This window comes from Triturus cristatus, chromosome 2_1 (assembly GCF_964204655.1).
Source record: "Triturus cristatus chromosome 2_1, aTriCri1.1, whole genome shotgun sequence".
Lineage (NCBI taxonomy): Eukaryota > Metazoa > Chordata > Amphibia > Caudata > Salamandridae > Triturus > Triturus cristatus.
In genome coordinates this window covers 387,986,997-388,014,744 of record NC_140581.1, presented here as the reverse complement: position 1 = coordinate 388,014,744, position 27,748 = coordinate 387,986,997, and the positions used below count along the sequence as shown (strand labels likewise).

Sequence of the window (27,748 nt, the reverse complement as noted above, 5' to 3'; positions counted from 1 at the left end):
TTGCGATTGCCGTTGTGTGAAAGTTTATATCCCATAAAAAATTACTTATTGCATATCTTGCAGAATATTTTGTTAGGAAATGAATATCCCTCAAGCCATGAAGGTAGCTCACATGTTACACAAGTACAACTTGTCGCGATATTACAGTACGATTTCTTTGGAAAGTTTAATTTAAAAAAATACATTTTCTTTTGAGGGACAAGTGGAAGGAAAATGTCATGTCTTGCAGATCTTGTAGAACTGCTGGGTATTAAGTGCGCACCTGGGCACATACCAGGTTGATGCAAATAAGATTCTTTTGTGGCTTACCTCTCCACCGGGTTTGCTTTAACTTTTCATAAATAAAATGTTGATTAAACAATGAAACTCAGCATCTGAAAGTGAAAATGTCCTCCAAGTATTCGACCTTGGCTGATGGAACGGGCACAGGCCCCAACGGAGAGGGCTTGAAGGAATCTCAACAGCTTTTATTTAATTATTCATTTATTTATTTTACCTATGAGCAGGAGGTTGGTCTTGTTGGCGTTCGGATTCAAGAAATTTCAGCTCATCCACTGCTGAGTGGCATTAAGACTTTCTTGATAGTTGGAAAGAGAATGTGGCACATTTTTATCAAGAAACGCTATCAACTTGGTGTCTTCTACTTAAGGCAAAACAGAGCATCCTTAGGATTAAAGCTGCGCTAGTGGTTTGCCATACACATTAAATATTATTGCCATCCGTGAATATTTGGTACCCCTCACTATACAGTAAGACTTGAAAGGTGGTGATGTTAAAGATTGATTACCCTTCCAGGAAGCAAAAAAAGCACATTCCAATACCTCTCGTAGGGTCCTTCTCCTCTTATTCCCTTCCTTCCCTCAAGATCCTCAACCTTCATTATGGAGACATTTTGGTCTACTGTGTAAAATCCTATATGGCCCCCATCCCCGTCTCTCCTACAAGTATGTTTCTTATCTCATTCACCAGCGTGGTCTCCATTTCTCCTGATAGAACGAGCGCTGCCTGACAAACAGCTTTGGGAAAGAGACAACTATGCAGAGGAACTAATCTGCCAATAAGTTTATCCAAGGGATAACTGACTTGGTCCCTATCTATGAGTGACAAATCTCTACAATTTTTTCATTTATAGGCAACACCAATACTTACTCCAGAAGTAGTTGTAAAAATATTTTTTATCAAATTTTTCACAAACCAAGATAACAAATATACCAAACATACAAATACATATATCTACATATATCCAGAAAACAATATTTCCTGCCCGTTATTTTTTGCGTGCGGATGCCAACAATGTAATTCCATCCGTCACTAGACCAAGAAAGAGGTAGTCCTGTACACATTCGAGGGGATTCTTTGACCCTCTCTCTATTATCTGGAACATGTACACAATTTTATCACATTAATCAGCATCTGGCGGACTCCTCTGTATCATGGGGTCAACGATTTCTACAGGACTTTTACCTAGAAAAGAGTAAACGGCGAGGTCCACCAGTGAACTATGAAGTGTATATTTTTTGGAAAGGGTCCCATCACACACCTCTTCCATTGTGTAGGGGACCCAGTGGCCGGGAGTAATTGCAAATGTTACTGACAGACATCTTTTAAGGTTCCAGCAGCATAATGGCTGGCACTGGACAGATCTCTGGACCTTGAGGTGGGTCTTTTGGGTGGTTATATCTTCTGAATTTTAGAAATTAAAATGATTGCTAGCTTCTTACAAGTCTTGTGAAGGAGTCTTTTTGTACAAGAAAAGGGCTGTATGAATATCATACAATATATTATTTATAATAATTCTTAACTATTTATGCCGAAGGACGCCCAGCCTCTCGAATTGGGGATTGTGAGCGGGCGTCACAGCTATATATCCACAAACAAATACTACTGCATCCAAGGTGAAAACAAGCCCACTATGCGGTTGAAGATTCAGTTATTTTACAGACCTACTCTCAGTATCACACCCATACAGTCACTCACATAGATCCACTCAGAGACTTGTGCACCCAGTTAGTTATACATTCAGACTCGTGTACCCGCGCACAGTCGCACTCACAGACCCATGCACCCATTGACAGAACCACTCAGATACTCAAGCTGCCTGTCCTAGACCCACTGAGAGATGTATGCACTCGCACTCATGCATCCACCCACTCCCCATTCAGACCCCCCAATACACTCATGTATCCACTCACAGATCCAGTCAGACAGTCCTATACTTACTTACAAATGCACAAAGGCATTCATACACCTACTTCCAGATTAAGTGAGAGACTTGTGCAATCAATCACAAACCCTTTGTGACAATGATGTACCCACTCTTAGATGCACTTAAACAGTCGCCCAGTCCATTGCAGAAGCAGTGATAGACTGATTTATTTTTTGGGTATCTGTTTATTGTCATTTAAATTTTTTCCATAACAAACTGGTATAGTACCCCCAGGCCGATAGTGGCCAGGCTCCTAAACTTTAGGGACAGGGGCACCCTCTTGCAAAAGGCTCAAACTGAAGGGCCTTACGTGGTCAGAAATAGTAAATTCTCCCTCTTTCCGGACTATACCTTGGAGATCCAGAGGCATCCTTCCTCTTTCCTGGAAGTTGAGAGAGCCCTGCGGGAGGAAGGGATCCAGTATTACCTGATGTTCCCGACCCGGCTGTATGTCCGGTTGGATAGGAAGACACACTTTTGCGTAGACCCCAAAGCTGCGTGGGACTGGATTGAGGCCTATAAAACAGAAGTCCCATCTGCAACGCAGAAGACGGTGGCATCAGCCAAGGAACGAGAAACTGGGAAAAGACTCCGGAGACGATAGAGGCGGGGAGTCTCAAAGAAACCAATCTCCTCAGACAGAGAAGGAAAGGGCTGAGGCGCTACAGGCGGTGGCAGCCATGATGAAGGCCAGGAGATCATAGTCTGAGAAGGGTTCTGGATCTGGGAAAGGGACTGTGGATTGTTCTTGTCCCGCAGTGGTAGTGTAAAACTGCCCACGGTGACCCCAAACACAGCTGATGAGATTATTTAATGTGCTGTCTGCCATTTCACTAATGTTCTTCTCTCTCTTGTTCTTTACAGTATTGCCATTTCTCTTTCGCTCTGGGGTTCCTGAAAGGGCAGGGGGGGCTGGGTAGGCCCCTGGGCACCGGCCGGTCCGTCCAACTGCAGCTGTAGCGCCACACACATGACCTTCTTGTCTTGCATTGATTATTTGGGGTGATTGCCACGCTCTCTTTAGGTTCTTACGCAAGCTGCTTTGGGCCTTTACTAACTGATGCAGTTCTATTTGTGGTTTGGGCAGATGGCCGTTGCCAGACCATTCTGGGTTGTTTTATTGGGGTTTTTTGTTGTTGACTTTGTGTTTTAAGTGCGGAGGAGGGTGGGAAGGTGTGTCTGAGAGAGCTAACAACCGGGAGCGCAGCAGAGACTGCAGGTGGGGGGGACCCTGATGCTATATTACCTACTCCTACTGCGCTAAAGTTCATAACATGGAACATAAGGGGGATGGGGTCCATATCTAAGACACAAGCTGTATGCATACTTAAAGAGAAGGGACGTTCATGTAGCCTTTTTGCAGGAGACCCATTTGATTGGTAGTGAGGTTAAAAAATTGCGCAGGAGATTGAGGGATCGAATATACACTACTACCTTTTTGTTGTATGCCAGAGGGGCGTTGATATGGGTGAGACCTGGGGTACTCTTTGACCACATCTGCCCAGGATTGATACTGATGGCAGATATGTATTAGTAACTGGGAGACTGGTGGGGAGAGGGGTGATGCTGAGGAGTGTACATGCACCCAATACAGAGCAGGTGAGGTTTCTTAATGCCCTTTCGACTCGGATGGCGGGCTGCGTGGGTGGGTATTTAGTGATTGGGGGGTGACTTCAATTGCATCGCGTACATCGCTGCGGACCTCTCGCATCCGCCTCTCCTGATAGCACAGGCCCACCGCGTGGCAGCAGGTTTCCGGGGTTGGATAGAACACTGGGACCTAGTAGATATTTGGAGGCACAACCTGCGGCTGACCAGGAATACTCCTTCTTCTCCCCCCCCATTGCACCAGGTCCACACCTGATTAGACACTTTCCTGTGTACGCCAGACCTTAGCGCCTCTGTTACAAACGCTGAGTATCTGGGTAGGACCATTTCGGACCACAGTCTCCTGTTTATGACACACCAGCCCCTATGGAAACGTCCCCCAATCCCACTATGGAGATTGAACCCCCAGACACTGGAGGAAGTGCCTTTCTGAGATTCTCTCGGGACTCTTATTGACACATACTTTCTGATAAATGCCAACTCGGCGTCCTTGGTGTTAATGGAATGGGATGCTTTTAGGCTGGTAGTGAGGGGGCACTGCCTATGCCAGTCGATCGGACCGCCGAGGAAAATTGGGCAGGAGCTCTTGGATATAGAGTCCAGGATCCGACCACTAGATAGTGCCCAAGGACGTGATGCCACCTTTGCAGCGCAATTACCGGAGGCTCACGCGAGTTATAATGATATACTTGAAAGGCTGAGGTGCCACAGCTACAGGGAATATTTAGCTAACGTACAGAGGGAGGAGGGGAAGGCCGGTCCCCTGCTGGCGTGGCGGATCAAGCCTGAGAGTAGGGGGTCGCCAATCACTCAGATTCGGGTGACTACAGGTGAACTGGTTTACAACCCTGATGCCATCACTAACCTGTTTCGTGTGTACTATGAATGGCTGTACACCGCTCCTGTGTCGGCCTCCCGTTCAGTGTCCGAGACTTTTTGGACACGTTGCCACTCCGGACGCTGAACGAATCTGCAGGAGGTCAGAGTAGCCATAGCGGACATGTCGACTGGGAAAACACCAGGGCCAGATGGCCTACCGGCAGACTTTTATGCGAGATATGTGGACCAACTGGCGCCACGCCTAGTGACCCTGTATGCATAGTCTTTACGACTCGGTGGCCTTCCTGAATCCACTGAGTGTGCTGGTGATTCCCCTCCCCAAGTCTAAAGAAAACAGTGCTCCGGTTACAGAGTATAGACTGCTGTCTATGCTTAATCTGGATTTTAAGATTCTTAGCAAAATATTAGCGCTCCGACTACTCCTGCATATGCACTCCATCATACTCTGACCAAACAGTTTCATTCCCTCCCAGAATACATCATACAAGCTCCACAGGCTGTTCTCAGTCCTTCTCCATGACGAAACAAAATCTACGCCTTCGGCAGCAGTGCTCTGTCGATTTGGAGAAGGCCTTTGATACGGTCGGATGGGACTACCTCTTTGAGGCAATGATACGGCTCGGACTAGGGGAGGATTGGGAGAAATGGGTGGCACTCCTTTACTCTGCCCCCACGGCGAGGGTTCATACCGGGAAGACTGTGTCCTCTCAATACTCTATACAACGAGGAACCTGACAGGGGTGCCCCCTCTCGCCCTTATTGTTCCCCATGGTGATTGAACCTCTCGCAGCACTGATACGGAAGGGCAGGGAGGGTATAGGTCTCCAACTAAATGGACGGATACACACTATCTTCTTGTATGCAGACGACCTGTTGGTTTATCTGAGGACTGGGTAACGGGCACTGTGACTGCCCTTTCACTCTTGCAGCAGTTGAGGCTCTATTGGGCCTGCGGGTTAATATAAAAAAAAAAAAACTATCTCTTTCAATTGGTGGGACAGACCTCTCATCCGGTAGAGTTATTGACTGACATTATCTGGGCTCCACATTAATTTAAATATCTGGGCATTTATGTCTTCCATTCTGTGGACGACCTGAAAGAAGGGAATTTGGGAAGGGCGCGGAGGTCCCTCCGAGCTTGCGTATCTTTCTGGCGCACCCTGCAGCTACCAATTATGGCGCGGATCACCTCGACTAAGATGGTCATGTTGCCGAGATTATATTTTTTTGTGAATTTGCCGACCTAATGCCCGAGGATGGTTTAGATCGGTGAACTCACTATTGCGAGACCTAATATGGGGGGATGACAGACGAAGATTTTCCCTTAGGACGTTACACTATCCCATGACAGAAAGCAGGCTGGAAGTGCCTGATTTTGAGCTGTATATGTTGGCCACCCAGCTGCAATGGCTAGCACAATGGGTGGAGGATGTGAACGCAGAGGGAACTAGGTTGATGGAACCAAACGATAGGCCTGAAATACTGATAGCAAAATTGTTGAGACAGACCGTGGTCGCTCCATACCGGTCTGCACTACAGCTCTGCAGGGTCTGTGAGTGCAGATTGGAGGGGTCCCCGTGGTACACCCCCCACGCTGCCCATGGTTGGGCTCCCACATGGGGATCCTGTGATGACGTTCACGGCTGAGCAATTGACAACATGGACGGAGGAAGGCCTGGAAACCGTGGGTGACTGTTACCAGGATGACTCCCTGGTCCCGATTGTTGTGGTCTTCACCCGAGACAGTTCTTACACTAAGGCCTTGGTCCATACCTTTGAACAGCTATGGGGTAGGGGCAGGGAGGAGCCGGCGACACACCCGGTATTACGTGCCGATTACTCGGGTACCGCGGGGCACCAAGTGAAATGGCATCACGAGGTCTTGGTCTCTGCGTCCGTCACGCCACTGGGGGAGGTCTGGGGGAGGTGGGAGGGGGCGATAGGTAGAGTGTTTACTGAAGCAAAATGGAGTAAGTTCCTTCAGTCCCCCAAGATGATATCCCGGAACACTAGACTCAAGTACACGCAATTCAATTACATACATATGGCTTATATGACTCCCCACTGACTCAATGTTATGTATGGGGGAGAAGTGGGGAGCTGCCTGAGGTGTAAGCAGACAGGCGTGGACTTCCTGCACATGACTTGGAGCTGCGACATCCGTACGTACTGGGAGGGGATTCTCTACCCAAGATTAAGGAGGTACTGGGGAGGGTGTTGGCCCCCACGATAGAAGCCTGCTTTCTTGGCCTTTTCCCACAACCGACTAAACGGAAGGTGGGGAATAGACTAATTGATTTGGCATTGGGACTGGCCATACGCAGGATAGCCCTAGAGTGGAAGTCCTTTTCTAGGCCGCAGGTGGCTAGCTGGAATCGGGACGTCCTTAGTTTGGCTGGGGCGGAGAGCAGAGCCTTAAGCTGGGATGAATCGAAGAGCATTCGGAAGCGACCTATAGCGGACCTTTGGAGAGAGGCTCTATCGGCCTGGGAGAACCCAGAGCAAGAGCAGGATGCAGGAGATCAGACGGAGAGAGACAGTGGGTGACCCTTGTTTTATTATAATAGATGGCCCACCTTTGATGGGAAAGGACACGCGCAAATGCATACTAAAGGGGCTATACATACCCCTGGTTGAGAATGGACCTAGAAATGGATTAATAAGAGAGAAGAGATGCCCCTGGGAAGTAAAAACACTAAGTTTTGTTATCTATTTAAGTGTTTGAAATTGGAACTGGAATTGATGACGACATTACAGAGTCCAGTTTCTGGCTGGAAGCCACTTACTGAGATGGGACTGTGAAGTAGAGGTAGACATTTTCCATAGGAAAGCTGAATGTAATGAACGAAAACTGGTAGATATGAGTCGGGGAGGGTGGAATACACCTGGAACAATAATGGCTCGTGCTACGATGTATTACCTCACTAACATATTTGGGAAATGCCTCCGTGATGATTACGAAATGTATAGTAAATAACTGAGATATATAAGCAATTGTCTGAAAAATAAAAGTTCAATAAAAATATGTTTAAAAAAAACCATACTGGTATAGTACAACAGTGATTTTTGCCGTGTACGATATCCACTTATCAAAGATTAAAAACAAATATTAGCAATTTTTTAACACATTCCGTCAGCTAGCACACTAGAAAAGGAAACAGTTAAGAAGGGAATGATCAGTTTCACTGGCCTTCCCACGTTGCAGCAAGTCTACGATGTCCTCTGTGCTTTATACAGCTTGCCATTTTCATTACTTATCCTCAAGTGTAATTCGTAGATTAATATTTGCGTCTCAGGTTACAATCCTACTCAAAAGCATCCCCCTATATATATATACACATTATAGAAACACAGAATATTATGCAGTGTGTCTCCCTGGTCAGGGCCTTATCCTGTTCCAATGAATAGTCATGAATTTCTCAGTAGCCATCCCAGCAAAACAACAAATACTGCCTATCCCTAACTCTGTACAGCCTCTGATCCTCCTTGTTGTGAGGATGATAAATCTAATTGGAAATGTAGCTTGAGATGCAGTGTCATGAGGATTGTGCCCCAACTATCCGAGAGAGGGAATTTTCACAATCCCAGTGTATTCTCCCTCCTGAGGGACACACCCTTGGCCGATGCCCAGTTTAGCATAGAGCGGGCCCAAGCTATAAACACGGGAGGCTTCACTGACTTCCAATGTCTTGTAATGAGTCTTTTAGCCACTAAAAAGCCCAAATCTATAAACCTACTTGTGGCCCTGTGTGCTTTGCCCTGAGGAAACGGTCCCAGTAAACCGGTTTCCCAAGAGTGTTGAAGTTGACTGTCTGTGCAGTCCGCCAGGTGCGAAGCATTGATAGACTGATGCACAGTCTTACAGATTCACTCAAATGCTTATACATTGAATGAGAGACTTACTGATACAGTGATGCATGCAGTTATAGAGGACACTGGAAAAGCTATGCACTGTTATAGAGATATTAAGGGGGTTGTACATGCTATTATACAGTCATTTAGGTAGTAATGTGTTTAATCTGTGGGTATAAACCATTTTGCAGTTATTATACTGTTGGAAAGTGGGTTATTGGTGGGGGCAAATGTACGTCTGCCACTGGAAATAAGGCAACTAACACATGATAGGACTCAGTATATGTCTTAGAAAATTATTCCTATGCTCAACCCTTGGTAACGTGGCTGCAAGCAGACTGGCTTAACTTCAAAGACAGGTATGTAAAGCATTCAAAAACACAATTTCAGCAAATAATTAAGACACAACACATAATAAAAATCCAACATCAATTTATAAAAATAGGAAATATTTGTATCTTTAAAATGACACCAAAACGACAAAAATCCAATGTAGGGAACCAGAGATATGAATTTTCAAAGATTTTATTAAATATAGCACTTAGAAGATTATAGCACCATATTGTGATACCTGCTCGCGATAGACCAGACCAAAGTCAAAGTTTCAGGCCGGGCGCGATGGAGCCCTGAGCAGCTACAGCTCGCGGCAGGTCCCGGTCTCAGTTTCTACCTTCACACTTAGAAATGTTTCTGGAGCTTTTTCTCGCGAGGCCCCTCGAAGCTCTCAGCCAGTCCGGATCCAGTGAGGGATCGCGAAGCTTCACATGTGACAAGGTCCCGGTCAACTTCCCTGGAGCGGACTTAGAAAATCTCTCAAGATCGCTTCAGCGGGGCAACCCAGGAATCCAGGCCAGCACGAGATGGAAGGTAGGCGGCTTGGCTCTCGCGGTTGCTCCCGGTCACCTTTTCTACGAGCGGACTTCGAAACTTTTCTGGAGCTTTTTCTCGCCGGGTCTCTCGATGCTCCTCATGTAGACGGTTCCGGTGAGGCTTCGCCGGCTTCAGATTTTCTCTAGTCCCGGTCAATCTCTGGAAGTTGGAGCGATGGAGCTTTTAGCGGGACGAACCTGGTTGGCTCCAAGATGGTCCTTGAAATTTGAGGACGTAAGTTCCTACAATCCACTGGTACAAAACCCTTACAAATCCACTAGTAGTTCTCCAAGGTGTAGATTTAGTTGGTGATCTTTCTGTTGAGCTCTTTTAACCTGTAGCTTTCAGGGAGTCCACTCTTTTTAGTTCTTGTTCAGCAAAATAATCCACAGGGCTATAGTTTCAGATGGTGCAGTTTTAAGAGGTCAGGCCTTGCACAGCAAATCCTCTCAGCAGGGCACTTCTTGCTTTAGTAAGTTTCAAGCAGCAGATTTGGAGGGCTCTCCCCCTCTCAGATACTCATTCCAAGTTCTCTGGGTCATGCAGGAGGTCCCGTCTGACCAATGGGAGCAGGGTAACTCCTCAAAGTTATGACCACATCCTGTAGAGTGTGGCATTATTGTGTCCCAGAGTGCATCAAATCTTCCAAATCCATAATGACTGATTTTCCAGTAAGGAGGTAAGAGCCGGCTAAACACACCCCCTAGGATGGCTGATTTCCATAGACTCTCCCCCTACCATCTGCACATACCTTCCCTAATCCTGGGTCTGATGGGGGTCAAAAGTGTAAAGTGGAAACTGACACTGTGGCCATCCCTCTGCCTTTGAAGACCATGGTTTACAACTCCTCCCCCTCCCCCTGGCCTGGCATTCCTATTGAACAGCACCCTGCCCTGCCAGCAGAGCTGGTTAACCCCAGGGGCTCTATCACCTCTCCAAGGCAGCCTGGCTAATCCACTTAACTCTGACCAATCAGGACAGACCACTGGAAGGTTGAATTTGGACTTACAAACAAGAAAGTCTTTTATAACTTGTATGTACACTTTAGGAGAAATTCAACAATATGATATAGTTGGATTTATTAATACCATTCTGGGAAGTCTTTGAATGGCATTTCTAGTCCTCTCCTATCAATAGTTATTAATCAATAACTTTCTACCATGTTAACCTATGTAACAAGGGATTTGCAATGGGGAAAAATGACTTGGGCCATTTTTCCAGCACCAGGACTTACAAAAACATATTTTATAAGTACTTGTCTTATATCTACAGGGACCCCACCCCATGTGCAACCAGGGAGACTTTAGGGGTTCTGAATCTGTAGAAATAATGCAGATTCTCTCTCTACAGTGCTCCTAGCATCAAAGTCGAATTTGAGTAGCACTTTACCACTATGTGGGGAGTGAAATGGGAAATTTCACTTTACCCAGGCATATAAAAACCCCATTTTATAGTGGTGTACCTTTATAAATACCTGACCCCCCACCCCTGGGATACCTAGTGGAGACCCTAGGGGTTCCTAATATGCCAAAACAGTAAAGGCTACCCATTTTTAAGTGCCCCAAACACCGGAGTCGAGTTTGGGCACAATTTACGTTTTAAAAGCAGTCCTGGCACCCAGTGCTGCTTTTAAACTGACCTCCGGCCTCAGCAGTGCACACGTGCAAGTGCAAAAAGAGCTGCTGGCCTCTAAACTGCAATGCTTTAGGGTACTAGGGACTTCTAGGTAGGTTCAATCCCCTGCCCTATTATATACTAGGGCTTATAGGTTTGGTCATGTCTATCACAGGGGTACCCCACCATACCATTGTGTACCTTAGTGTATGTAGGTGTTTTGACTTTATTCTAATATGTCTCTTTCAGCCTAGCACTGGCCCTGGGCCTGGCTAGGCAGAGCCCAGGGTCAGTCAAAATCAGTTACCACCAGTATCAGTCAGCAAAAAGTTGGGGGGTGCCCAGGGCACAGGATGACTTTGCAACATATACGTTTTGAATGTGGTGGTGGCTATTGAATGTCTGCATTTGTTTTGTTATTTCACCACGTATTTGCAGTGATCGCTGCTACCGATTTTATTTTTAAAATAGTTACTACAAATATGTGTACAAACATGAATTATTTTTACTTTTTTTTAAGTCGTAGGTTAAATTAACATTCTAGCTGGGACATAGAATTTGAAAAATCTTAGTCACTCGGAAGAGCCGGCGCAGGTTTAGTGACGTGCTGCGGGCTGGCACGAAACCGTTCTGATCCGTGTGTACTAACTGTGACACCAGTGGGGCCAGCCTGGTCACTAACATTTTAGCTAATACTTTATAATCTGTGTTGAGCAGCGCTAGTGGTCGATATGACCCGATCATCTCCACATCTCTGTTAGGTTTGGGCAGGGATACCAATAGGGATTCACAAAGGGTTTCCGGCAGTGTACCTGTTTCCTGTGCGCTCTGGTACACTGCGAGGAGTCTCGGCGCTAGAATTTGTTGGTAAGCTTTGTAGTATTCGGCCGGGTAGCTGTCCGGTCCAGGCGCCTTGCCCGTGGCCAGCGAGCAGATCGCTTCTTGGGCCTCCTGCATTGTGATCGCCTCGTTCAGCTTGTTCCCCCTGCGCTGTTGCGATTTGGGGTAGGGCCAAGGAAGCATGAAAGGAGTCGATTACCGGCGACATCGCGTGGTTTGATGACTGATATATACTGGTGTAATGTGTAATGAACGCTTTGTGGATATCTTGTTGCGCGGTAAGCATCTGCCCAGACGCTCACCGCAGTCTCTACGTGCATTTCTGCCTAATCATGCGCTCTAGCAATCTACTGGCCCTGTCCGCCGCTGTTTACGCTCCTCATCTATATACGGCTGTACAAAAGTGCCCTGTGCCAGTTCTGCCTCAAGCCGGGTCAGGTGTCTTCAATGTGTTTGGCTAGCGTTGGATGTTGCTACAGTTTGCGGTAGTGGTGGAAACGATCCGTCTAGTGTTGTATCTAGGACCGAGTTGAAATCACCCCCCAGTGACCAGGGAACTTCATTCGAGCCCGAGAGGAGGTCCGTCAGTGTGCGCCAGAAGGTGTCCTGTTCAGTGTCTGGGGCATATATGGAGCCTAGCACAAAGCTATGTCCGTTGAGGCGGCCTTTTGTGAGTACAGATCTGCTGTGTGTGTCTATTTCGACCTCTTCCGATTCAAACTGGGTGCCTGGTCGAATCCATATCATTGCCCCCCCTAGCGTAGGCCGAGTATCCCGTGGCTAGTATTTGGCCTTTCAATCTTTGTTGCAATCTGCGAATTTCTGGCTGTGAGATGTGTTTCTTGTAGAAACGCTACGTGTGCTGCATGGCGCTTAAGGTATGCATATATTTCATACCTTCGGTCTGGTGTATGGATTCCCCTGGCATTCCAGGTGTCATTTGTGGGCGGCATGTACACTGATTAGAAGACAGTGCGTCGCATGGTCGGCTTTTTATACGATTATTCAGGTGGCAACATGGTAGGTATCGTGCGCTTACGAGAGGCAATTGCAAGATCCATAGGTGGGCGAGTGCTTTAACATCAACCAGGGGGGTGGATAAAAACTTTGTGTGACATAACTGGGGAAGAGCAGAGAGGCAACATCCATCTGCCCAAACAACTAACAACGCCATATGGCACTCACAGCTGCAGTGTGAATTCTATTGAAGGTATGGGTGTGTGGTGTAGCTGCATAAGGTACAGTTCTCCCTCTGCATCAGAGCGCCACTAATGGCTATCCTGGCCATTATATATGTATGGTTGTATGTGAGACCTTTGTGTAAGTTTGCTACAGTGTTGTGCAGCATTTATGTGTGCTTCCTATACTTTAGTAAAGAGCATTGTTCATGTGTACTAGTTAGCCCTCTAGCAGGCATGGTAACTAAGTCAGTACTTGTGTGCATAGTTCCACTCCCTGGACTCGAGGCCCACGCTTGGTCAGATAATGTCATCAGCCGTCTGTGGGGTGACAGCGGGTAGCTGTGGATAATCCATTCGTGGGGATGACGAGCCACTGAGGATCGATGACTCTGGGGGACTCAGAGCTCTGTCTCCCTGATACGTTGTGGTCCCAATAGTTGCTGCCACTTGTGTGGCATCCCGTTGTTCCACTCTCTGCTGCTCAGGAGCGCGGAGGGCTCAGTAGCACTGCGAGGGCCTCCACGTCTACCCCGACGGCTATTTCTTCTTCCTGGGGGCGTCCCCGCAGGAGGTCTTGGCCCGATAGCAGACCAGTCTCCTCCTCCCAGACCTCATCAGGCGAGTCAAACGGGTCACACCTTTCGCCACCACCCTCAGCTTAGCTGAAACAGGGAGTAGTTGAGTTCCAGGTCGCGGAGCTGCTTCTTTACTGCAGTGTAGGTGCTCCTGCAGCTCCTGCAGCGCTGTACCTGCACCGTGTAATCCGGGAATACCATGATTGGGCTACCGCCGACCATAAGGTCTGTTAGTTTGCAGGTCTCCCATAGCGCAACATCCCTATCCCTGTAGTTGAGGAGCCTGAAAAGAAAGGCGCGGTCGGGCACCTGGGGGAGGTCTGTGGGCCGGTACCCTGTGTGCCTTCTCAACCACAAAGTGCACCGACAGAGCTCCAGGCGGCAGGATGTCACGTAGCCAACGCTCAGCATATTCTTCTTGGCGGCGGCCATCCTCGCCTTCTGGAAGGCCCACCACTCTGATATTATTGCGGCGTGAGCGCCCTTCAGCATCTTCAGCTCTGTCTTCCAGCGCGTGCATACGGTCCAACAGATCTTTTAAGGCTGCAGTGTATGGGCTTCAGTTCTTATAGTGATTGTTCCTTCGTATGGACTCTCTCCATCAGGTTATGGTGGTCCGCCCGCAGCAGGGTGAAGTCCGAGGTGACTATCTATTTTAGACTCCAAGGAGGTCCTTGTGTGGTCTAAAGCGGCACCAATTTTCTCTACTGCCGCTAGCCCAGAGTCAAGTTTAGCAGAGAGCGCTGTGTGCAGCTCACCGTGTGTCACTTCCCCATGTTTTTGCCCCGAAACTGAGCTGCCGGCGTGCGCCGGTTTGCTGGGTATTCATACTTAATCGGCCTATTGCCAGTTGCTGCACTGAAGGCATACACTATGCACAGCTGGCCGCCACACCAGCAACGTTGTGCGTGTCAGTTAGGAGTCACACAGGATATCGAGGACTGGACGCTCGACTGGCGGCGATCTTCCCCAGTCAGGCCTTTCGTGGGTGTTCTGTGCTGCAAGTATGAGAGTAAATGAGGGTGTCCTCAGCAAGGTTACGAGTGCGTCCTACCTGACTGCACCGCTGAGGACTAGGTGCTTGCCGCTGGGTCCCCTGCGATTACCTGTATGTGCCTTTCAGCTGAGTACCACTCAGTCAACGCCTCCTTCGGGAGACACAATGCCAGTGGGCTCTACCAGGTTCCAAGTAGCAGCTCAAAAATCTGGGGTGTTCCTTTAGCGACTCTCTCAACGCCAGCGACGTCCAGCATCAACAGGATGGCCTGAGTGTGCAGTATAATGTCTCTGGCAGGATTCACAGGTGTTTTAAAGCGACAGCAGACTGGCCGCAGTACCCTACACAATAATACCAGTATTCTGCAGTGTTTTACTGAGGCACAGCTAGGCGCAGGTATCTTCCCAGGGCCCAGCTGGGTCCGTGCTTGCCCACAGTGTCCACCGTATCAGCGCTGGGTCTCCCTCACCGAATTATCAGGGCCCACTGCGTTTACCATGCACAGGAGAAGATTTAGGGCAGAGGGCTTTAGTGATTCTTCAGCAGCCTCCCCCCTGGTGCTGCAGTCCGGGTCTAGGCCGCCGCGCTTCAGCCCTTCTCTTGTGCGCTCCTCCTTCCTTTAGGGAGCGTGCTCTGCAGATGATTTCAGGGTCCCCACAGCCCCCCCACCCCCGTGAAGGGACCAACGTCCGGCTTCAAGCAGGTGTGCACTGTCACTGCTTTCTCCTCGCTGCCTTATCCTCGGCTGCACGGTCAGGTTTCAAATCACTTCTGACTAGGCTGCCGTCACGGCTGTCGCTGCTGGTGACGCTTTGATATCATCTGCATTCTTCTCCATGAACCTCCGTTCTGGCGCTGAGTGCAATTTACGAGCCCGCCAACACCCCCACTCATGGGTGACGCTGTCCGGTGTGGGGCTCCGTTGTTCCCGTGCGCGGCCCCTTTCCTGATGCTGTGGGCCTTTCACGGGTCCGGCAATCGCCGTCAGGGCTCTAGTCCGCAGTGCTCACGAGTGCACTCCACCTACCTTTTAGGGGGCACACTCACTGTGTTCAGCTCCTGATTTCCCTTAGCAGGGGAACCACCCACGGGCACAAGATAGGTATGCAGCGATTCTCCAGTCCAGCCGCGATCACAACCATTACTGCCAGGCGTGTGGTGCCCATACACCGATAGAGCCACTCACACATTGTCAGTCACCCATAGAGCTACTCGTACACCTACTCACTCACCCATAGTCAATCACACAGCCACTTACTCACCTATTCAGTTATACACACATGCACACTGACTTATTGATACAGATACTAACACATACTCACTTATACTGTCAGTGACCCAAGCACACACATCTACAGATCTATAGATATATATATATATATATCTCTAATATAATCACTCCGAGCTATTTTTTTAGGAAGAGTTCTCAGCTACTGTAATGGAAGTACAGTGGACAGTTCATTTGGCACAACATTGATTTTTAATACACATGTTGCAATTGCTTTTAGTGAGTGACTTCATTAAAACAGTTACGTTATCATTAATGAGCCGGAAGTTTCTTCTTTAGTGCAATGGCAAGTACATTGTTTTCAAAGATATTGTTTTCAAAGATAATTCATTGTATAGAACAACCATGCTTCTCTCTAGTGCAGAGGATGAGTCCTTGACATCGTACAACTGTCCTTTTTTTTTTTTTTAGTTTTATATAGCACAAACTAGACCCTAAGATATCGGGTATCAGAGCGCTTTACAGGAGCACGAGTTTCGTTACAGATGGACACATTCATTTTTCTTAGGCACGGGAGATTATGTGATTTGCCCATAATAGCAGGATGTTGAGCGTTGTTGCCGAAACTCGAACCCCGTTCCCCAGCTTCGCGGTCGACCGCTCTAACCATAAGGCTTCATCCTCTCCTTGATGTGTGAGAAGAGGATGTAGCTATTTGTATGCCCAGAGTTCCTTGAATTTAGGTCATGGGAGCAAAAGGTTATGTAGAGGATAAGTAGTCTGTAAGTTTCTGCCCAAGCAGACTTGAAAAGGGAGTAAACAATGGTAAGACCAGGGTGTTGGATGAGTTTAACATATCCTCCACAGCCCAACCAAGGCGACGATAAGCTCTAGTGTGAACGTTTTTTTTAATAGATGTGAATAGATCTTTGACCATTTTGGATAGAATGAGAATATGGAGTTATAGTTCATATCTGTGGTGTCATCAACATATAAATTTATCTCCCAGTAAAGCACTTCAGGGACCTGTAAAATTGCCTTATGGTTCCCTCTGTCAACTGATCTCAACATTTTATATATTCAAATCTGGGGGCTGCAAGCTTAATAAGAACAGGAGTATGGATTTGGGTGCCGCATAGCAACAACACGTTGGCAGCTCAGATCAACCCGAACTAAATATGGTCATGCACACAATTCAGATTACACTTCAAGATCATTTCCACCCAACCTTGCCTACACCAGCATCCGGCCGAACACAATGGATAGTCTTGTGACAGTCTGGTAAAACTGTATGAAATTCTGGACCGGAGCAGTCGTGGAGCCAGGTCTTTGGAAAAATGTCAAGAGAAGATTTAATATTTCATATGGTGTGCCAAGTGGTTCAATAATGGACTCAAACTGTTCCTCTTACTGATGGTAAGATTAATCTGGGGCCAAACCATCCAATGATCTGCAGTATTTGTTTTCAATAAGACCGACAGTCTGAGTATTCTCACTTGGCTTTTGTAGAGATCTTCACTCTCTAGCATAAAAACTGTTATCAGCAGGGGACAGACTGGTTTGGGCACATGATGTGCCCACTGCACTTGCCGGCTGCACCCACTGCCTAATGTGAACACTCCCCAGACAGTTTGCAAATGACCGGAGAGTGCAGCAGACTAGAAGACTCCACACTGAGGTGAGAGAGGCACACCTTAAGATGTACTTATAATTCAACTATTGCAAGTCACGGTGTGTTTAAGAAATTATTGCACTTGTATCTAGAGATAAACAACTGCAGCCCTAATATTCTGAGACCATTTTTAGATGTGATGTTAATCTTTTTCATTCCTGTAATTTCAATACAAAGGAAAAACAAAGCAAACATGTTTTGTCCTAGAAATAACAAGACTTCAGGGCTTTCAATCGCATAAAGCACAACAATCAAAATCTAAATCAATAAAGAATAAAGACTATCATATAATCTAGAAGTCTTCCCATAATTGGACTCTACCATATTTGGATATCTCTGGATGCATGTGGAGTAAATTCTATTATACACTAGTGTGATAACTAAATCTTAAGGTGTGCCTCAACTTTGTGTGAGTTCTTATATATTAAGAGTTTTGAAACGGTTACCCAGGGAGTTGGGCACCAGTAACCTTAGAGTGCGACAATACATATCAGAACCGTTTGGAGGGGTGTTTTTTGTACTCTTTTTTTGAAGTGCCAGTTAAAGTGTAGAGAGTTCAAATTGCACCGCTAATTGCAAGTGACAACCAGAAAACTTCAGAGAATTGTATTAAGTTGGTAAAACAAGCATTTACAATGTAATAGGTCTCGCATTCGCGAGAGTTTAAGCTATTGGCATTGTTAAATGCCTTTTATTTATGTTTTAAAAATCAACACATAAATAAAAGGCATTGTCATTAACAATGCCAATAGCTCAAACTCTCGTCAATGCGAGACCTATTGCATTGCAAATGCTTGTTGTTTTAAGAATCTGGTCTCCCTATATTGTCTAGCCATGGCGGTTGCTGCCTGCAGCTGTTTCGAATTTAACAATTGTATCTCATAATACGGCGAGTCCCAGTTGTTCTAAAAAGAAACTTGGACACTGCCCCAAAGTTGCGTGCAGATTTGAGTGTTGTACAGAAAGTTTTGAGTTTCTGCTGGGGAAAAAAACAGAGACCGGCTCATTTGTTTGAAACAAAATTCTTAAAAATTGTTTACAGTTGCATCAGGACGCACCCGCACGGTATTTACAGTCCCCATCTTTCAAGTGTTGTATCCCACTTCCTGACTGAAAACGCCCCATTCTCATCACACTGACGCTCTCACGTTGTCGTGCCGTTCTGAGATGCTTCAAGTTTTCACGACCCAACAGCAGCATTATTTCGCCCCAGAGTGCTCCCGCTGTCTACTTGTTCTGTAAACTTCCGCAGGCTTCCTTGTTCGCCACTGTCTGTCGTGCGGTTGCACAATGTCTGCTGAGTCAAACCCTCTGGTTGCTGTAGCGCTCATTCCTTGGATACAGTCCTCCTATGCCAGCTGTGAAAGCACTCTATCACCTAGCTACACACCGACTCTGTCCCAAGCGCTCCTGCGCACGCTCGCCTTTTCCTCAGTAAATAAAAGCGCACTCCCATTTGAACAAGGGGCCAGCGGGCTTGCGCACTAAACTCCACATTTGTCCTAAAGGCATTGCATGAGACGCGTGGGTTGTATGTGAAATGTTTAGGTTTTGCAGCATGCAGCCGCCCGTAGTGAGTGCGAGTAAATGCCCTCTGTTCTTGTGTTCCTTTAAGCAAAGCAAGACAGTCGTGAAGCTGAGGGAAGACATGAAGAAGATGGTGACGCAGCCAATGAGCCGGCACGCCGTCACGTCCCAGAGGAAAACCAGTATTAGTTGCTGCTTATTTATCTTATGCAGCTAACAACCATTGACAAAGACAATAGTCGTAACTTGTAGGTATGATGTCACTTGTCTGGATGCAAGGACATAAACAACAAAATACCAGTCGGGCGGCACACTAATGCAAAGCACAGATTTTTAGTTTTACGTGTTTTTAAGGCACGCCCTTAATTAGATTAGCCACGCTGCTTTGAGAGACGAACCCCCCCCCCCCCCCCCACTCCCTCCTCCCCAAGTTTTTCATCACACTTAAAGCACTGCCTCAATGTCCCTCCTAATGAACAAGAATCGATTGCCAGACCCCAGCATGGACGCCTCTGGGCATGCCATTGGGCACGCGCAGTCTTGGGGGAGGGCGGGTGCATCCGGCTCGCAGTGACGTGTTTGTAGAGGCGATGCTACGGTTGCAGGTAGCCAGTGACGTCACTGGAGGCGGGTCCACGCTCAGGGTACTGTAGACCGAAGTGTTTTCAACATGGCGGCGGCGTGCGGGTTTGGTAAGTTAAACGGAGATCCCTAGGGGGAAGTGGGGGCGATTTAGCTCCATAAAGCTTTGATGAAGCTAATACTATGTGGCTATCTTGAAATTATATTTGTATGTCTTGTTTATTACAGTTATACAATACTATGATTCCCATCGCTTAGTCACGTTGCAAGTAAGCTCAACGTGGTGGCTGTCTTGAAACTAAACTATTAATAAGCAGTGGAAAAACAGAATTCCAAGGTGGTCTTGCAAATGGCCTACAATACGTGCAATGTGAAGGGTGAGAGCAAATGGTGGCTAAAGGAGGGGCTGGGATAATGTAGGATGAATGGGAGGACAGAGGAGCGTTCACTGGGGGTACCTAGAGGGGATGCAAAAGCCACCAGACAAGGGAAAGGCGTAACCAGAGGCTATAGAAAATGCAAAAGGAAAACCTAAATATGATGTCCAGGTATACAATTAATCCAATCACAATCTTCGATTGAGTAGTTATGCCTCTGGGGCTGGACACACATAGGGATGAAAACCATAGTCTTAGGACAAGGTCATTGAAATGCTGTCCAGTCATGAGCAAGGGCGCAATCCAGAACCCATTCTCTCTGTAGCTAAAACTGCCTGCATATATAAATCCCAGATGGGATATTGACCAGATGTTTTTAAGTGATTACACACTACTTGCACACTTGGCCTGGTTGTGAACTTTTTTTCTATTTGTTTTACAAAGTCTATCATCTCTTTAGTATTGCTAATTCATGCATCTTCTGCAGAAATCATGTATGATAATATTTAGTAAATAGCCCGAGGGGGTAGAAAGGAAAGCTCAGCTTCTTCTTAGAAGTGTCTATTGCATTAAAACTGGTTTGGGCCACAGATTTTAAAACAGAACCTTCTATGAAAGCTATCAGTAGCCCATAAACACTTGCCATCTAAATGTCTGCTTCAATGGAAACTGTCCTGTCGATTTTCAGAAATGTCTGTCTTGTGATGTTGTTTGAATGACGAAGAAAAATAATGTTACTTGGGTGTATGAAGCAGATAACTAGATATAAATTGGCTTGCTCTGCATTGACCCAAGATGCACAATCCTTTCCAGTGTTAAAGATTAATAATTAATATATAGTCAGTCTTAATGACAGTCATTCACATAATCTGTAGTTGATCCTGATTTTGTGGCATGGGTTAGCCCCTGTAGGGCCAACGTTGGATAATCTTGTAATGTGATTGTGCATTTTGGGTATTTTAAAATACGCCAGGTAATCCTGAAGAGTTTAATTCTTACCTGTAGGCTTTAATTCATTAAGGTGGTCTTTCACATTTGATGTAGATCAGGAGATAGCATAAGTGAGCTGACCCATGCTGGCAGTGCTTGAGTACTTTCTCACAATGTGTTCTTATTTTAATATTTTTTTCCTGTACAGTTTACAGAAAATCTTGGGACTGGATTCTATGGAAAATGTTTTAGATTCGAAGTTTGTTAATCCTAAACACATAATCTACAACGTTTACAACACCAATAAACAGGGAGTTGTCATTTTAAAAGACAAATCAAGTGAGTGGCATTACCTCAAAGTTACTTTCTTCACCGCAATAAATGTTGTTGAGCACTTTTTGGTTTTATTAATCCAGAAACTGTCCGGAAAAGTGTGGGAAACGTTAGCAACTGTTTGTTAATCCAGTTTAATTTTTGTGTTGAATATGTTGATATGAACAGCAATTCCTCTTGTGTTTTCATTTGTGTTCTTGCAACATGTCTTTATTTAATCTATTTCAGTTATCTTTTTCAGGCACTCTGAGTAAATCCCCATTCTAAATGTATCCAGTATGTGAACAGTGTGCACTTCCTGATTCTTGCATCAAGTACATTTCTGCCTCACAGTAACTGGTTATAAGGCATCCTTGTATTGTACCTCTTTGATAAAAGCTCAGGGCACCCAAAATGAAGTAATGATCTGTCAATCACAAACAGTTAGTAGTGATGCGGTGCACTGCACTGCGATGTGCCTGTATCAAAAGTTATTTACATGCTTCATAAAGTTTATTCTGTAATTCACACTGTTGACATGCAAGCGTCTGTCCTCGATCTGCTCTTTGATAGCTCCATGCTGTTTGGAAAGAAGGCTGATCTGGCGCTGGAAGGACTCAGACAGCCATGACATGTTCCCTTTGTCTATCCACACCAGGGAAACAATGTTCCCACTAGGTCAGGAAATTCACAGGCTACTCTGGCTATTTTATAGACCATGCCAACCATTGTAGTCTGTTGCACAGAAGGTGACACAATTCTTTTGCAGTCGTGGGCATGGCACAATTTTCACTACTCAGTAGGCACAGCAGTCTCCTACCTCCTCAGTTGCTTCTGTTGCTTGCAAGTCCCTCAGTTTAATGTCGGCGACCTATACTAGATCTCATATTTCCTTTCTGGCTAGAGATTCATTGGACAGATGGGACCAAAACAGTTATGCTTTACCGCTTTCTTCTACCTACCGATACGCATCTTCCACAGAACATAAGAATGCATTTCAGAACACCATTATGGACTTTTAAGGCAGGAGGTCAGTCCTTGGCTGTCCAAATGTGCCATTGAGTGAGTATCTGTGAGAAACTGGGTTGTTGGGTGAGAGGGCATAAGACCTTCTCAGGCAACAGCTATAATTCTTTTCAGGGTGACCCACAAAAGTCACTAAATTAATCTGTGCTTAATCCTCTGGTAGCTTGCTCTAAAACAGTCAGGCTTAACGAAGTATTTATGCAGCACACAAACCTTAAGGTAAAACACAAGCAAAATTCGACAAATTTAGAAAAACGGACTACAAATTAATACATAAAATGAGACCAAAACGACTTAAATCCAATCAGTAGAACTGGAGATATTTTAAAAATTTAGATAAAAGTAGAGCCGGGGTATCTGGTCGTGGTGGACTGGGACAAAGCCACAAGTTCAGGATGAGCATGATTGAATGCAGGTCTGGCACAGGACCAAGTTTGGCTCACTGAGGAATGTACCTTATGACTTAGGTGAATGGTCTGCACAGTGTTACGTTGCAAAGCTTTGTGTTGCGCTGCATCTGTTCCAGTGAGCTGCGCGACGGGGTTTGAAATGGTCCGCAAAGATTCCAATTATGCTGCCAACTGTGCAGCAAGGTTTTACTGGACTTTGGAAAGTATTTATTTTTAAATTATGGTGAACTGCGACTAATCCGTAGTCTCCTCCAAAAATTAAATAACTGATTTGCGTTTTTGGAGGTGCCACTGACAAGTTGTGGTCTGCCATAATTTTAAAAGAAATATTGTCGGAAGGTGGTACATTGGAAAATATTGGAGCGGAAGCTCTATTCAAGTGGGGTTGGAGCAGGACGACAATTATTTATAGTGTTGGGGTAATACCCATTGTTAAATATCCACTGAAGGAAGTGTTTGACTATTTCGTCCCTATGGACACTGAGTAGAAAGTTTTCATTGGAGAACACTCATAGGCACTGTGGTAGGGAAACCTCTGGTGCATATTTAGGTAGCAGGATAGGAACTACACCATACATATTGTAGTGGATTGAATCCCGGGCCGTGGAAGGCGGACCCGATGGGGGGGCCCGGGGCAAACGCCACCCGAAGGAAGGTACTGTGCAGCTCTGACACAGAGGAGAGCAGCACGGTGACCCCCTCAAGAATTGAGCAGACGGTGGAGCATCCCAGCGGACAATGGCAAGCACGATGCAAAAAGCGAAAGGCGCAGGGGGGAGGGGCAGCGGGCGTGTCCAGCAGATGGGGTGGGGGCCAGGGCGAATTGCGAACCTGGGAACACAGCTACGGGTGAACAATCTAGCAATGAGGGGGAACCTGGCCTCTCCAACCAGCCTGGTTGACAGGCCAGGGAGGGGACCAACAGGGATTCCAGGGTGAGGCATGGGGTCCGGGACCGGCTCTCCCAGCATCATAGGTGCCCTGATGGCAATGGCCGGGGACAGGACCCCCTTTTGTGGGAGGCCCCCAATGGAGTACAGAGAGCAGTGGGGTGACCCAAGGGCCAGAGCAAAGATAATGGAAAAGAGGGGACTACGGGTGGGGGACAGGAGAACCCCCAGTGGGAGATGCAGGATGGTGAGACAAGGGCAGAGGGTATCACATGGGGGGGGGGGGGCAACTCCCGAGGGAAGCACTGTTGGGGAAAAAGCGGAGCAGGGGAGGGCCCGGACCCAAGGGGGAAACAGGCCATGGAATACCTACGCCCCTCCTGGGAGACACCTCCCCCCTACTACTACGAAACTCCTGGGGCTGGCCAACCTTATCCCGCTGACCGCAAAGGAGCGGATCTGGAGGAAAGAATTTATAGACCTTTTTTCATTGCTAGAGGTGCGCCAGGCAGGCTTAGACCTGACAACGCAAGACAAAAAAGACGAAGACAGGAGTGACAGGTGCAAGCCCAGAGTAGAAAGGTCATTTGTAGTGGATTATATCCCACAATATTTCCCTATTGAGGATAAGTGGATTAGTTGATAACCAACATTTATTGACTATAACCTCAGCAGCTGATATAAAGCAAGATATTGGGGAAGTAATATTTAACTTGTCTGGAAGAATGGGCGGCTGTTTGTAGTGTCCACTGAAACGCCTTGACTCATTTTTAAAGGCACTATCTGCAATGTACTGGGAATCTGTATATATTATTCAATGAATATATACTATCAAATTAATTTATGGAGACCTGGTGGCAAAAGTAGATGTGTTGGTCTATGAAGACTAATTGCATTGTCTCAGGTGTGTGTGTGTGTGTGTGTGTGTGTGTGTGTGTGTGTGTGTGTGTGTGTGTGTGTGTGTGTGTGTGTGTGTGTGTGTGTGTGTGTGTGTGTGTGTGTGTGTGTGTGTGTGTGTGTGTGTGTGTGTGTGTGTGTGTGTGTGTGTGTGTGTGTGTGTGTGTGTGTGTGTGTGTGTGTGTGTGTGTGTGTGTGTGTGTGTGTGTGTGTGTGTGTGTGTGTGTGTGTGTGTGTGTGTGTGTGTGTGTGTGTGTGTGTGTGTGTGTGTGTGTGTGTGTGTGTGTGTGTGTGTGTGTGTGTGTGTGTGTGTGTGTGTGTGTGTGTGTGTGTGTGTGTGTGTGTGTGTTCGAATTCGAATGCTCGAAAGACCCCACGAAATATAGTGAGAATGAGTGTCTGTGTGAGTGTGTTTTTGGGTGTGAATGTATGTGGGTTATGCTTGCAAATGTGATGCTGGTCTCACACACTGGAGGGTATTCTTGCCTTATGGGCAAGAGGACTAATAGCATATGGATAGGAGTTGTTACCCAAGGTAAAATTCAGGCTCTGACATGCTGCAAGTAATTCTTAGCAGACTGCATGCATCCACAGCAAACTGCTGGAATTGACATTTGAGGGAATTCCTTTCATAAGAGACCTCGTTTTACGTATTCCTTTCTCTCCACGGTCCAATCCCTGGAACCAAGAAAGGCACGGACTCCAATTTCTCAGTGCACTTCTAAATGAATTTTTTCAGTGCATGGCCGCCATGACTCTTTCGAACCACCAAGGGTTCTTGATCACATGACCCACCACGTCATTTCTCCCCATTTGACAAGTGCATTTTTTTCACTCTTTCTCTCATAGTGAAACTAGATAACCGACTGTGTTTTCTACATCCGCCTCAAACAATATTAATCTACTTTTCAAATGAATAATTGTTTACATTGTATATATTTGCATAAATGCAGCACAGAAATAGTTTTTTTGGTACTGATTTTTTTATATTGTCTGCTGCTTAGTACCACTTCAAGCTCCATGCTTTATCACCACATGGAGCTTATTTACATACTCGCATAATGCATGAAAATTATGTTCAGCACAGCACATCGTCATCAACCTTGTAGAAAATAAAGTTAGTTGTTAAAATAGTATAAATGCATATTTTAAAACCATGACATATTACCAGTGTATCTATATATTATGATTTCTTTATATCTGTGCAAAATACGCTATTGTATGTAAACATTTCCTATTTTATGTAAACAATACATTTTAATTATAAGAAGAATATCTATCATATTTGTGCAAGATGTAAGAAAAAAGTGCTAGTGCAATATATCTCCACCCTAAATTGTGCTTATGATCTACTTGTCTAAAAGTGTGTTGTCCACATGAGCCCATGTTTTTACAACTCCACTTAAAAAGGAAAAAACGAATCGTGGGGGAATATTTGAGATTCAGCTAATTAAATTCGTAATGATTATCAGGCGAGTTCCTATAGGTTTTATTTATGTACCTGTGTGGATTTCTAATTACCAACAACTGCAAAAATTGTTAAAGCCACGTATGTAGATCCTCTGTCGTATTAAGACCATGAGGGCTCTTGCTGTCCAATTCTAAAATATATTTTGTTTCAGTCTCCTCAACATCGCCTCCCTATTTCCTCCTCTTCTTGGGGGTGGCACACTGTCTATTGCATACAATTTTAAGTGGTCAAAATTGGTAGCGTGGACCTCCTCAAAATGGCCGGCCACCGGATAGTTGATATCTTTATTGGTGATGGCCCGCATGTGATGGAGTATTCTCTTGTGGACCTGCAATTTTGTGCTTCCCATAAATCGCAGTCCACAAGGGCACTCCAGCACATACATAACAAACTCTGATTTGCAAGTTAAAAATGTATTAATGACAGTGGGCTTATCTTTAAAAGCTGTTAAAAACGACGTTCTGTTTTCCCCATATTTACATGCCTTGCATACCGCACAGCGGACAAACCTTTTACGATTGCTCAGCCGGTTGGTACTTATGGTGACCTCTGGACTAAATAGTCTCCTGTACTTTGTGCCTTCCTGTATGTTATCAGGGGAGTTGCTGGCATTTGATCCCCTATAATTGGATCACTGTGCACTAAATGCCAGTTACCCTTGACTATTTTTCTCAGGCTGTCCTTCTGTTTATTGTATGTAAGTATTAAACGAGGACTACTTTCTGTGGCAGAACTTTTCATATTTTTGGTCTTACTGGCTGATGGCTTGAAGAGTAAATCTTCCCGTGTTTTGGCCCTAGTTTGTCTCATAGCGTCATCAACCACCTTCTCTTTATACCCTCTCGCTAGGAAGCAGATTTTGCACTCATTCTGTGCCTTGTTTAGATCAACCTTGTTGATGCATATTCTGCGAATTCTCAGCATCTCCCCATAAGGGATGCTGAGAATTGTGTGCTTTGGGTGAAAACTGCTTGATTGCAATATGGTATTTCGATGTATGCGAGTGTTACTCGGGGGTCTCTAGTTGGCACAGGTATGCACTTGTGACAAATAGGGACCCTCTCCTCTAGTCAGGGTAGGGGGGTACACTCCTAAAATAACCCCTGCTCACCCCCTTGGTAGCTTGGCACGAGCAGACAGGCTTATCTCAGAGGCAGTGTGTAAAGCATTTGTGAACACATACAGTAACCAAGTGACAACACTACAAATGGACACCACACAGGTTTTATATCACAAATAAGTATTCTTTATATAGATTTACCACAAGACCATTAAACGACAAAAACACACAATACTGTTACTTTACATGGTAGAATTTTGCTTAGTTCTCTTAAGTTCTTAAATGCGACACTTTAAGTCAATGTACCTTTTAGATGCGACACGCAGGGCAACGAAAGTGTTGCAACGATGTTGATGCGATGAAGTTTTTGGTGCAAGGAAATAAAGACGTGAAGATCTTCCAGATGCGGCACGCTTCTCCGATGTTGCGAGAAGACTCGATGCGTCAGCTGCAGCGGCCTTGGCAGCAGCACACTTCTCTGACGTTTGCGAGACGCTTCTGCTCGATGCGATGTTGCAGCGGCGACACCCCTTTACGCGATGCGACGACAACAGCTCCGACGGCGGCACGCTTCTCTGTGAATGCGAGGCGCTTTTCTTGATGCGGTGCAGTGCGACAACTACGATGGCTGCGATGGCGACACGCTTCTTCCTCGATGCGAGACTCTTCTCTTGATGCGGTGCAATGCGTCAGCTACGATGGCTGTGATGGCGACACGCTTCTTCGGCGTTGCGAGACACTTCCTGGATGATGCGAGACGCTTCCGCTCGATGCGATGCTGCA

The 27,748-nt window shown here is 46.1% G+C and overlaps 1 protein-coding gene across 2 annotated transcripts in view; it reads left to right on the top strand.

Moving 5' to 3' along the window:
• DEPDC1B (DEP domain containing 1B) overlaps positions 1-27,748 on the top strand; it is a 274,836-nt gene that overhangs the window by 72,651 nt on the left and 174,437 nt on the right. For both annotated transcript variants that reach the window (XM_085631495.1, XM_085631491.1), the window contains exon 5: positions 21,108-21,238. In XM_085631495.1, coding sequence (XP_085487621.1) covers positions 21,108-21,238 — 131 coding nt within the window. The remainder of the gene's footprint in view (positions 1-21,107; positions 21,239-27,748) is intronic.